This window comes from Alligator sinensis, unplaced genomic scaffold (assembly GCF_000455745.1).
Source record: "Alligator sinensis unplaced genomic scaffold, ASM45574v1 scaffold1675_1, whole genome shotgun sequence".
Classification (NCBI taxonomy): Eukaryota; Metazoa; Chordata; order Crocodylia; family Alligatoridae; genus Alligator; species Alligator sinensis.
In genome coordinates, this window is record NW_005843086.1 from 128,137 (window position 1) to 140,963 (window position 12,827).

At 58.6% G+C, this 12,827-nt stretch overlaps 1 protein-coding gene across 1 annotated transcript in view; it reads right to left on the bottom strand.

Moving 5' to 3' along the window:
- PTPN23 (protein tyrosine phosphatase, non-receptor type 23) overlaps window positions 1–12,827 on the bottom strand; it is a 27,634-nt gene that overhangs the window by 5,897 nt on the left and 8,910 nt on the right. Inside the window, exons 6-19 of the mRNA XM_014526554.2 lie at window positions 11,850–11,930; window positions 11,055–11,186; window positions 10,543–10,590; window positions 8,945–9,001; window positions 8,692–8,750; window positions 8,239–8,318; window positions 7,710–7,824; window positions 7,159–7,224; window positions 4,610–4,755; window positions 3,977–4,297; window positions 3,133–3,287; window positions 1,972–2,123; window positions 1,177–1,356; window positions 9–993 (exon numbers count right to left, since the gene is read on the bottom strand). Of these exons, the coding sequence (XP_014382040.1) occupies window positions 9–993; window positions 1,177–1,356; window positions 1,972–2,123; window positions 3,133–3,287; window positions 3,977–4,297; window positions 4,610–4,755; window positions 7,159–7,224; window positions 7,710–7,824; window positions 8,239–8,318; window positions 8,692–8,750; window positions 8,945–9,001; window positions 10,543–10,590; window positions 11,055–11,186; window positions 11,850–11,930 (2,577 nt within the window). The remainder of the gene's footprint in view (window positions 1–8; window positions 994–1,176; window positions 1,357–1,971; window positions 2,124–3,132; window positions 3,288–3,976; window positions 4,298–4,609; window positions 4,756–7,158; window positions 7,225–7,709; window positions 7,825–8,238; window positions 8,319–8,691; window positions 8,751–8,944; window positions 9,002–10,542; window positions 10,591–11,054; window positions 11,187–11,849; window positions 11,931–12,827) is intronic.

Below are 12,827 nucleotides of genomic sequence, written 5' to 3' on the forward strand. Positions count from 1 at the left end.
GGAGGAACCCCGCCGTGGGGAGCCGGCGGCGGCGGCGGCACCGGGCCAGCCATGGCACGGGGGGCCGTGCAGCTGGAGATGGGCGCCTGGATGCTGTCCACGGTGGTGGTGGCAGGTCGCACGCCCTGGGGCTGCTGTGGGATGTCCCTGCTGCCTTGGCTAAATGGGAGTGGGCCTGAGGGGCCCATGACAGGGGGTCTGACCGGGACAGTGGCAGGGAGACCACTAGGCATGACCCCGCCAGGGGAGACGGGCTGCCCCAGGCCGTAGGTGGCACCGGGGGTCCCTGGCGCGGGGCCAGAGACCGCCATGGGCATGTGCTGTGGAGAAGATCTCTGGGGGGCCACGTGAGGCCCGGCGTAGCCTGGCTGGACGGGCACGGGGGCAGCGCTGGAGTGCGCTATGCCTCGTGCCAGCGCGGCCCCTGGGAAGAGCTGCGGGCTGGGCGAGGGTGCGGATCCGGGTCGTGGCAGGGCCGACTGCGGGGTCGAGGGCTGCATGAGCGGGGCGGGTGGCCCTGGGGGCCCGCCGTATGTGGCAGGGGGGAAGGGACCCTGCACCGAGCCCATGGGCATGCCGGCGGGTGGGGCGGGCACCCTCCCGGGGAGGTAGTGCCCGGGCAGTGGGGTCGAGGCTGGGAAGTGGCCAGGGGCAAACGGGGCACCGGGTGGACCGGCCAGAGGGGGCTGCAGGGGGGCACTCGCCGTGCGGCCAGGACCCACAAAGACATCTGGGCCGGGGGCCCGGAGGCTGATGCCCAGGGCAGGGTTGGCAGCGAAGGCGGCTGCGGTGTCGGGGGGCAGGCGGGAGAAGTGGGCGGCCAGCACATCTGGGGGCAAGCTGCGCAGCTCCTCGGGCAGGTCAGCCAGCGTGAGGGAGCCCAGAGATGGCAGCTCTGCCCCATCCAGGCCGCCCGCTGCCTCCAGATCCATGGACTTCTGCAAGGCGGGCTTGGGGGCTGTGGGCCGCGGAGGGGGCTTCTTCTTCATCTCCCTGCCAAGGCAAGGCCACACGGGGCCGTTGGGATCAGGCTGGCATGTACCAGCGGGGTCTGGCCCTGCTTACCCACCCTTAAATATGGGGCTTGTAGACAACGTGCTGCCCCACACCCCTCACCGAGCCCTTGCTTGATTTATCTGCCCCCCACCCCGAGATTAAAGCAGGGGTGAGACTCACTTCTCCAGGACCTGCTGGCGGTTCTGCTCCGTCGCGTTGCAGGCTGCTCGGGCCTTCTCAAGGAGCTTGGCCGCTTTGCTCTCCAGGTCAGTGTAGAAATCCTTCCCCTCCTGGCACTTCTTCATCAGGTCTTCGTAGGCCTCGTAGGACGCCACCAGCGTCTGGACAGTGGTGTTCCACCTGGAGACGTGCGGGTACAGGATGAGAGGTGGGGTATGGGAAAAGCAGGGGGTGGGCACGTAGCCCCCAGGAGGTCTGAGTATGTCACACTTTTGCCTTGCCGTGGAGACAACAGCACATGAGAGTTGGAGATGTCAAGGAGGAGCACGTGGCTGGTGAGACCTTCTGCTTTAACCGGGGACACTGCTCCCCATAGAGAGGTCTCTGCGAGCAGATGGCAGAGCAAAGTCTGGTGCCACCCACTGCTCCCCTACATTTCAGATGCTGTCACACACGGGCAGGGGGAGGCCGGGGATCACGGACTGCAACAGCACACGCTCATCCTGGTGAGCGGGTGAAGGGTTAGGAAGGCCACATAGGAACAATGCGGGACCCTCCAGAGCCAGTTGTGCAAGTGCTTCTAGGATGCACCAGAGCAGGAAGTTCAGTCTGAACCCACGGGTGGGCACGAGGGACATTCCCAGCCCCCCCATGTCCCAGCTGAGAGCCCCACCATCTCTGTGCCACTGTTCTCACAGGCTCCGGGCACACCTGGGGCACTGCAGGCACCCTCTGCAGGAGGATGCAGTGTGACCAGAGGACCCAGCTGCATGCACACCCACTGCCCGCACTCACTTGTGCTCCACCTCGGCGAGGACCTTCCGCACGGCCGCATACTTGACGTTGGCGTCGGTCAGGGCTTTCAGGATGTTCTCCTGGGCAGCCAGGTTCTGCTCCAGGTACACCTTGATCTGGTCATATTTCTTCAGTTGCTCCTCAAAGAGTTTCTGCTCGGGGGGAAGAGTAGAGGTTGGAGGTCACTAGTGATGGGGTGGGAGGAGAGTGAGCCTGGAGGCTGACCACAGAGCCTGCGATGGAGCCTGTGCAGTGAGTAAGGCTGCGGCAGGAAGGAGGCCAGGCCTGGCCTGGATTGTACAGCCTGTGGCCCACTGCAGGAGACCTCTGCCCCAAGCCCTGGTCATCTGTCCCAGGGACATGGCATTCAGGTCTGACCAGTGGCTTCAGCTCTCTGGAAGGAGGTTGAACAGTGACAGACTGGACACCTGGAAATAATTTCTTTGCTGTTAGAGCAGGGAAGCAGTGGAAGAGATGCCCCAAGAAGCTGTAGTCTCCATCCCTGGAGATATTCGAGGAGAGCCGCTGGTCAGGGATGATTTAGGCATAACCTGTGCTCATGCTCTCCTATGAAGACTTCCCAGGCTTCTGGGCTCTGCTAGTTGCCCTCCCCTTCTGCCATGTGTGGCAGGGTGATTTTTAAGCCTTCCTCTGTTGGCTGCAGCCCAGGCTGGGGACTTTGACTGGGCTGTGCCAGTGCTCCTGCTGGGAGCAAAGCCGCAAGTTCCTGGCTAGAGGGTCTTGCCCCTCCACTCAGGGTCAGACCTCAAGAAGGAATTTCCCACCCTGGTCAGATTGGTACGGACTGGGGGCAGGTTTGCCTCCCTCTGCAGCGTGGGTACGGCCTCTCCCTGGGATCTCTCGAGCACACGTTAACCACCATTTACAGCAGAGGACGTTGGCTGCCGTGGTCCCCCCGCCTTCCCTGTGGCAGGTTTGGTTGCGATGCTTGGTGCTGCATCAGGGTCGACAGTAGTTTTACGAACAGTCTGGACCACGTTTTTTATCCAGCGGGCCAGACAGAAACTGGGCAGGAACATGAGCAAAGAGAAAGCCCACGAGAGGGGTAGATTCACACTGCATGCCTTCAACTCTCCTTGGCCAACCCACCTGGCCTTGTGCTGGCCTGGGAAGCCCCACTCGCCTCCTGGCGCGCCTCACCTTCATCTCGGAGCGGTCTGTGGTCACCAGGGAGGTGGTGATATCGTCCTTCTGGATCATCTCCCGCAGCTGCTGCTCCAGGGACGTGCGTTGGTCCTTCATCTCCTGCACCTTGGACAGGATCCGCTTCAGGTTCTGCAGTGCCAGGTTGTCGTCTACAGGAAGAGGAAGCAGATGGAGAGCTGAAGGACGCTTGCCAGTGCCAGCCTTTGGACTCCAAGAGCCACAGGCCGCCCAGCTCCAGGGCCCATGGGTGCCAGCAGAACCAGGCTAACTGGTACTGGGGGAAAGCTGGACCCTTTGCAGGTCACAGGCACCATGGGGGCCCAGCTGGCTCATGTTGCTCCCACTAGACAGGAAGGATCAGGATCACTCCCCCAGCCAGACAGCACTAGTGCTTGCTGCTGGCAGCAGGTACATCCTCTTCCCACGGAGCAGCTGCTGGACACAGACCGCACCGACTTGGCAGGGGTGCCCTGCCCCTTGCTCCTCTTCCCCTTAGTGCTTCAGACCACGCCAGCTCGGGGCTGAGCTCACGTGCCCTGCACGCCCCGTTGGCTCATACGGCAGCCGAGCGAGTTGTTCGGCTACAACTGAGCTGCCTCGAGAGCCCGACGTCACGGGCACCTCTGGGGCACTTAAGCAGTGGATTTCCCTTGCTGTTTGCTGGGGAGGGAGAGGCAGAAGATGGAGGAACAAGGGAGAACGTGCCCGTTTTTCTGCAGGACCCTGGCACTGGCTCAGTCTCAGCCCTGCAAGGAGGTAACTGGGGCCAGGCTGGGTCAGGCCAGCACTTCCAAGCAGCTCAGAGCTAGCTGCCCCTGCCCAAGGAGGCATCACTCACCTTCAGTGAGGGCAGGGGCAGGCAGGGCAGCCCGCACCTGCTCCAGGGGCCCGCTCAGCAGGCGCAGGTTGCCGATATGCAGGTTCATGGCCTTGTGCAGCTCCGTGTTGGTGAAACTGGCCTTCTCGTGCACCTCCATGTACTTGGTCCACTCCTTGCCCACCTCGGCCAGTGCGGGGGCCGGGGCAGGGGGCGATGCCTGCTGCGCCGGTGGCTTCCCCAGAAGCTCCTGCAGTTTCTGCTCCTGCGCCTCGTCCTCATCCAGCAGGTCACGGATCTCCTTCAGGGAGGCCTCCACGTCCGTGTAAACTCCCGAGAGTGCTGAGGGGCAGAGAAGGGGTGCTGTTACCAACTCCAGAGCTGTTCTGGGCAGGATGCCACAAGGCATCAGATGGACGACCAGGCCTAGATTGGCAGATGGGGGGCCCCCCCACAAACACCCGCTTGACCCCAGGACTTGCACTAGCCCTCCGCCCAGCCCAGCTGGCTACCACCTCTGCTTCACAGGCAGGAAGACAAGACAGAGGAGACATGACTTGAAGCAGAGGACAGGCCCCAAGCATCCCGTTGCCACCCTTGTGCTCTAACCCCCAGGCAGCGCCCGAGCACTGGCAGGCAGCCCCGGCCCCTCACCCTGCATGGACTGCACCAGGTTCTTCACTGTGTCTGGGCGCACGCTGAGCGCAGCGCACTTCTCCATCAGGACCGGGGGGATGTGGCTGTACATATCCAGGTTGTCCACCGTCTCAGGGTCCAGCTGCAGGGAGTCCATGAACTGGCTGTGAACACAAAAAAAAAGTGCTTGAGACCTGCCTGGGCTGCGCTGGAGAGATGAGAGCGTCAGACTCCGGTTTCTCGCAAGCCGAGGACGTGGGCGAGAGAGAGGAGCTGGAAAGACCCCAGCGTGCCCCGCAGAATGGAGACTGCTACTGGCGTGTGCTCCGCCCCAGACACGGCTGCAACTGCTGTCAACAGCACATGGCACCGCGGAGGTCCAGAGGGAGCAAGTGCTGGGTGAGTTCAGGGACTGTTGCTCCTCGGCTGGCTGGGCCAGTGGCAGGGTTATCCCCTGCCCATCAGCACAGGCCAGGGGCACGTCACAAGCTGCTGGTGTTGTGTGCGCTCCAAACTGGGCTCCCTGGCAGCACCGTGACCAGCTCTGATGTAAGGGCAGTAACTACACCAGGGGCTTCCAAACTGCTGGGGCCAAGGCACCGCCATCAGCCCTGGCAATTTCCAGCACCATTTATCATGCTCCGAATCGCCCTGGGGCAAACCACACAACAGCATTTGCCATGGCAGACCCTCCCCACGCAGACCACAGCCAGGGACCTATGGACCTGCACCCTCCCTTAGCCAATCCACCCAACATCTCTCCTCAGGCCTGACAGGGCCACAGCCTGCAGCACTTCAGCCACAAGGGAATCCCCAGCTGCCAGTTGGCCGGGGGGCCGGGACACAGCTGAGCACACTCGACTCGACTTGCGGGGAGGGGTCACCCCTTGCCAGCTAGGATGGGGGAAGACCGAATGATGGTGGAAGGGGTGAGCACGGGGGAGGTGGGTGGTCCCAATTTCATAGTTTTAGGGTCGGAAGGGACCTAATAGATCTTCTAGCCCGACCCCCCGCCAGGGCGGGAGAACAACAAAAGAACCCTAAACAAAAAACGGGACTCAAATGAGTCCAGCCAGGTAAGTATCCAGCCTCTTCTTAAAGATCCCCAGGGTAGGGGCCAGCACCACCTCCCTTGGAAGTTGGTTCCAGCTCCTAGCCGCCCTAACTGTGAAGTAGTTTTTTCGGATGTCCAATCTGTACCTCCTCTCCATCAACTTGTGCCCATTACTCCTTGTTATGCCAGCGGGGGCTAGGGGAAACAGCGTCTCCCCCAAACCCTTCTGGTTCCCCCTAGTGAGTTTATAGACGGTCACCAGGTCCCCCCTCAGCCTTCTCTTGTGGAGGCTGAATAGGTTCAGGTCCCGCAGTCTCTCACTGTAGGGTCTGCCCTGTTGTCCCCGGATCATGCGGGTGGCCCTCCTCTGGACCCTCTCCATGTTGTCCACATCCCTCCTGAAATGGGGCGCACAGAACTGGACACAATACTCCAGCTGCGGCCTGACCAGCGTCGCATAGAGGGGGAGGATCACCTCCCTGGCTCTACTCGAGATGCACCTGTGGATGCACGACAAGGTCCGGTTAGCCCTGCCAACCATGACCTCGCATTGTCGGCCCATGTTCATCTTGGAGTCAATAATGACACCAAGATCCCTTTCCGCCTCCGTGCTCTCAAGTAGGGAGTTCCCCATCGTATAAGTGTGCTGCTGGTTCCTACTACCCAAGTGCAGCACCCTGCACTTGTCCGTATTGAAACACATCCTGTTCCTGTTTGCCCACCCCTGTAACCTATCCAGATCCTTCTGCAATCTCTCTCTCCCTGCTAGCGTGCTCACCTCCCCCCAAATTTTGGTGTCATCAGCGAATTTAAACAGGTTGCTTTCCACCCCAACATCAAGATCGCTGATGAAGAAATTGAACAGCGCAGGCCCCAGGACCGAGCCCTGGGGGACTCCACTACCCACCTCCCCCCAAGTCGAGTATGATCCATCCACCACCACCCTCTGAGTGCGACCCTTCAGCCAATCTGCAACCCATCTGACTGTGTAGGCGTCTATGCCACAGTCGCCTAGTTTATTAATTAGGATGGGGTGAGAGACGGTGTCAAAGGCCTTGCTGAAGTCCAGAAAGACTACATCCACCGCGACACCTGCGTCCATGGCCTTTGTGACCTGATCATAAAAGGCAATCAGGTTGGTCTGACATGATCTCCCCCTAATAAATCCATGCTGATTGCCCCTGAGCATCATTTCTGATGCCGGCCCATCACAAATGTGCTCCTTGATGATCTTCTCCAAGAGTTTCCCCAGGATCGAGGTAAGACTGACGGGCCTATAGTTGCCCGGGTCCTCCCTTTTCCCTTTCTTGAAGATGGGGACCACATTAGCTACCTTCCAATCGTCTGGCACCTGGCCCAAGCACCACGATCGCTCGTAGAGCCGTGCCAGGGGCCCTGCAATAACCCCAGCTAGCTCCCTCAGCACCCTGGGGTGGAGAGCATCCGGACCCGCTGACTTGAACGCGTCCAGCCCCACTTGAACGCGTCCAATTAAATGCGAGCGCACACGTACTCCAGCACTTCGTTCTTGGCCTCGATCTTCACCATCACTTCTCGCAGCAGCTTAGCCTTCTCCTCACTAGGACAGAGAAGAGAAGGGTGCTTAGCATGGGGAAGCAGGTAAGGGAGGGAGGCGACCCCTTGCTTGATGCCCTGCTGCACTCCAGGCTGGGCCAGCCTTGCCCAATGTGCTCCAGCCCCTCATCAGCCCGGCTGGAAAGGAGCCGGGAGGCAAGCGCTGGAGAGAGGAACAAGCTTTCCAAGGGTTGTTCTAGCTACACTACCAGGAGAGGCACGACCCACTCGGGAACCTCTGGTTAGCACTGGCTCCTACAATCCCACCCGCCGACCTGCAGAGTGGCGTAAGCCCCTTACTGCCCAGCCCCATCAGTTGGCATGAAGGACCCACACCGCCACCCCTGCAGGGAACATATCCCCATGGCAAAGCCTGTGACACCTGCAGACTGGGAACATCACAAGAAGTAACGACCCCCAGCCCCCCTCATGGCAGCTGCAGGGGAGCCTGCCTGGGGAAGCGCTGGCTCCAGGTCCCCCTCCGCTCACCTGTACAGAGAGGAGGCTTCATGGGCAGCCATGGGCACCAGCTTGGCGAAGATATCCGGGCCCGTGACGGCAGGATCGGTGGGGTTGACGGGTAGGGCCTTCACCAGGGGGGCACCTGGGTTCACAACAGACATGGCTGTCATTATTCTGTCCGAGGCAGCAGCACAGCCCCTCGTATCCCCAGTGGGCAGAAGGCTGCCCGCCACACTCAAGCAGACCGGAGGCCCTCTAGTCCAGAGTCTCATCTCAGAGGGTGGCAAGTCATGAAGGCTTTGGAGGGAGAGTATCACAGAGTACACAGCAGAGTCCCCAGAAGCAACTGATCCCACCAAGACAGTGTTTCACCTTCAGAAGGAGGCAGAACCTTGCTGGCAGAGATGCCACTGGCAGTAAGGGGTTAATGAGGGCTTGGCCCTGTTCTCTACCCTTGGCCACACACCGCTGCTCTGACATGTTCCCATCCCTTCTGCTGCCGGAGCAGACCGAGTGCTAAGAGCGCCAGACCCATGCCATGCCCAGCCCCTCTCACCTTTCACAGACTGCAGGGTGTCCAGAGCAGGGACGGCCTCGTGGAAGATGAAATCGTTGTCTTTTTTGGCCGAGTTATACCTAAAAAACCCCACAAAAGTGACTGTCAAGGCTACAAGACCACGTGTTTGCTGCCTCTGGGAGGCTGAAACAAGCACTGCCATCTCTGCTCTATAGGCTGGGCAGTCAATGGGTAGGGATCTGCCTGGGGAAGAGGTAAGAGCGAAGTGCATACAGTGCTCACATTGAGCAACGTGGAGCTGGAAGGTGCAGACAGACAAGAGGCAATGGTGGGAAAGAACCCGTGGCTGCACCTCGGCCTCGTCTATTTAACACACACTGAAAATACACAGCTCCCCAGAGCCAGTCCAGGGAGGGAAGGGAGGGTCTGCCAAAGACTGGGCCCAGAGCGATACAGAACAGATAATCCAGCCACGACTTGTTCAGCACTCACTTCCCCCCGATCACGTCCATCGCGAACCTCAGGGCTTCTTGGACGGTTTCCGGCTGACCCTAGGAGAGAAAGCCAGAGTTAGCTGTAGTCACCAGCACCCTGCGGGGGCCAGTTTTAGTGTGGTGCCCCCTGTTATCTGGAGGGGATATGCACACTCTGCACTGCTCGTGTCCTGAAGGGCCACCCAACCATGGAGCACAAGGTTTTTAAACACAATCAGCACCACAGAAGCGGGGGCAGGAGGGGGAAGTACCTTCGCCAGTTTGATGGCTTCGTTGAGTTTATCCAGAGCACTCTGGAAGTAGACGACCTGCAGAGAGAGGCAGGGTTAGTTCTGCCTCACCCCCCTAGGAACAGAGGGGCCCAAGAACACGAGACCTGCCATGGACTGGGTCAGATCATAGGTTCAACTTGCCCAGTCTCCTGCATCACACCGCAGCTGAAAGCAGATGTGGGAAGGGAGAGTGACCTAGGCATGCCCATGGTTCCCCACCCCCGTTCTTCTCCCACTTGCAACCTCCAGCATTTGAGATCTAGGAAGCTCCGATTCAAAGGCTGTGCCCCTCGCTCCTGTGCTCATGCCCTTTTCCTCCAGGCATGCATCCAATCCCTTTCTGAATCGGGCTAAGCGGTCAGCTTCAACCACACCTGGTGGCAATGAGCCCCACACTAATTCCATGGTGTGTGAAAAAACTTCCTTGTATTAGCTTTAAACTGACTATTTACTAGTTTCATTTTGTGACCCCTCATTCTCTTATGGAGAGAGGTGGTAAAGAGCAAATCCCTATTCCATCCTTGGAGGTATTTAAGACCCAGGTAGACAAAGCCTTGTCTGGGACGGTGTAGTTGGGGCTGGTCCTGCTTGGAGCAGGAGGTTGGACTAGATGTGACCTCCTGAGCTCCCTTCAACCCTCATTTTCTAGGATTCTGACTTTCTCTTTGTCAATTACATTTTTTGTAAGCCCTTACCACGTCCCCACGAGAACAACAACAAGGCAGCCTCGCTGCAGTCAGTCCCCAGCATAGAGACACTTAGGACAGTCCAGTTTTAAGAAGTACAGCACAGCTTTCTAAGACAAGAAGGCACCAAGCAACCAAACCTAGTGGAGGTGCCCAGCCCATGAGACAGCCATGACTATGCCCTAGAGAAAGGATGTAGATGCGGGCGCTGTGACACACCACCTAGTACAGAATAACACAGCTACAGCTGTCGTGCATGATGCTCTGCCAGCTTGGTTTCTACAGCTAGTGTTGCCACTTGGGGAAATATCACATGCTGCAGGGGAGCCCGGTATCTGGGAATGTCACATGCTGTAGGGGACCCCAGTGTCTGGGATCGGAGGCAGCTCACCATGCCCACACAGATTCTTCTCTGACACCAGGGTCTGCAACTTGTATTGCTGGCATATACATACGCCTTTCAGCTTTAACTCTCGTCCCTCTGCCCAAGGTCAGCCAACAGCCACTTTTGCAAGACACCAGGGAGAACAGAAAGCTTGGCTGGCTGAAAGCCCGCCCAGGAACAAGGAAGGTGGCGTGGCAGTTTACAAGGAGTAGGAGAGACTGACCAGCCTGTGTGTTCCAGCTCGGGCGCTGGTTCATGACAGGGAGGTGCTGCCGAGATCAATTTTAACAGACCCGTGAGTCGCCGCGGTTTCAGCACCATGGACAGACGCACGCGCACACTGCAAGGACGGGTCCTGCCAGGAGGTGAAACCCGGTCCCTGAATGGCATAGGCAAGAGCTGCTCTCAACAGCTCCCACACTGCTGATTCAGTCAGTCTGTAAGGTGCAACTCTCTACCCCTTCTGTGAGGCATTCACCAAGCAACAGCAACTGGGCTCTACTTACTCGCTCTCCAAACTTCTGCTGCTCCTCAGCCTGTTTTCCCATATGCAACTGCAAAGAAACACACGCCACGGATGGTAAGCAGACAAGTTCCACCGGATGTCCCGGGGCAGGGGGCGGTGACCGACGTCCCCCCAAAAGGTTGAACCTGGCCCAGGGAAATCCCTGGCTCACAGCTGTCCCCACTGATCTCACCCCTGTGCTTGCTCTTGCTGGAGAATCTACCCGTGCTACAGCTGCTGGGGACAGGGATGGCAGCAAAGGTAAGAGCAGGTGGCTTGGATACTCCAGGGGCAGAGATCTGCAGCTCATGGTGTGAGCTGACAACAAAAGGTTGCTGACCCTTGCCCTAAGGAAAGGTTCAGTGGCCCTGTAGCACCCTGTACTTCACCTGTCTCCAAGGACAATCCTGGCTGTGGGGAACCACCATCGACAACCGAAGGTGGAGGGAGGCACTTCCCCAGGTGCCAAAGAACATGACATTCCCAAAGTACAGCCTCGTCTCTCCCACTTACGTGAGCTACAGCCGCGAAGTAGTAAATCTTCATCTGCACTAGCTTCTTCCAGTCCTTCTGGATCTTTCCCAGCAGCGAGGCCGTCTCGGAGTTCTCCAGTGCCCGGCAGGCCTCTTTGTAGTAGTCTACCACCTGCGCAGGGAGAGGAGGCCAGAGGGAGCATGAGTGGGATTCACAGCAGGGCCAGTCCCAGGTCAGACAGGAGCAAAACCACAAGGCAGAGAGGGGGCTCGCTGGAACGCAGCCACGTGACTTCATGGTTACTTAGGCAGGGTAACGAGCTGCTGACTGGCAACCAGACAGACCAGCATGGCCCTCTCCATGCAAGCACTGGCGGGTATATACGCCGACCACACAAGCTAAAGCGTAAGTCCAAAGTAAATGCGACCCTGAGGCCAGGCTGCCCCGAGGTGCCCAAGTACTGTGATCGTCATGGCTTTCTGCAAGCCCCATCTGCACTGGATTATGGGGTGTTCACACAGATTCAAGCGACTTGACTCTGGGCACCTTTCTCTCTAACAAGTTCCTCTCGCACTCAGTGGAACTTGGACAGATCCTCCCAACTCTGCTGCCAGCAGAGTCAGCTCAGCGAGTGGCAGCGAGGCCTCACAGGGATATTTTCCATTCCTTCCAAACCCCCTTGACCCAGGGTTGAAGACTGCAGTGGATGCTGATATGGGGCAAGGGAAGCATCTGAAGCAGTCCTGGTCAGGACAGCTACTGGCATAAATGGTGCGGAGCCTGGCACAGCAGAGACAAAAGAGCTGGAGTGTCAGCGCCACCCCCATCCCCCACCTGGGCACTGATCCTGGCCACGAGGAAGCTCTTCCTGTTGTCCAGCATAGACTTTTCCAGGAGACACTCCTGAGCTTGGCCCTTGAGGGAGAGAAAGAGACACAGGGAAACGGGTATCACACGGCTTCATTTCAGCACTCCCCCAGAGTTGGTCTCGCCACCACCTCCCACACAAAGGCAAATATACTTAAAAACAATAATCAAAGCCAAGAGGCGCAAGCAGCTCAGGGGATGAACAATGCACCAGGATAAAGCCATTCAAAGCCCTCGGAGCCAGCAGTAGCCAGGTGCCACTGCGACCTGAAGCACTAACCCCTGGCTGAGAGCAGTGGGCAGGAGGGTTCAGTCCAGGATTGGTGGACTAAGACCCACTGCCAAAATTAGCCACCTAGGCACAGCAATAGCAGCCAGGTCAAGCAAGGACTGTAAGGGCCATGGACGCTGACTTGCGCTCTCAGTTGGAGGGCAGGTGCCAGGATTGAGGCAGACTGCTGGTCCATCCAGGGTGCCCAGACTGCATTCACTCTGCGGGTCGAGCGATCAGAGCCAACACACACATATTTGGGTCACCCCTGTTGGTGCAAGACCCCAGCACTCCCCAAAGACAAAGAAAGGCCGGTGATCCCACACCAGCCAGAGACTTCCACCCCTTCCCTCTCCTCCAGGGAGCCTGGACTTCCCGCACTTCATGCATTAAGTTCAGCAAAATGGATGGACTCAACAAAGCCGTCCTATTTGAAGTGTTAAACATAATATTGACAATGCCAAGGTATCTTCATCACCTTCCATATCAACAGCCACCTGTGCAGCCTCTTTCCATACCATGCTATTTCCCTCCATCTCAAAATCAACTCCCGCTGCTTGCTCAGGCCCCTACGCCAGACAGCTTGAGGACCGATTCTGATAACAGCCACGGAGACCCCAAGGAAACTCCACAAGCCAGGATGCAATGCTGTAGCTGGACAAGAGAGCATTCCT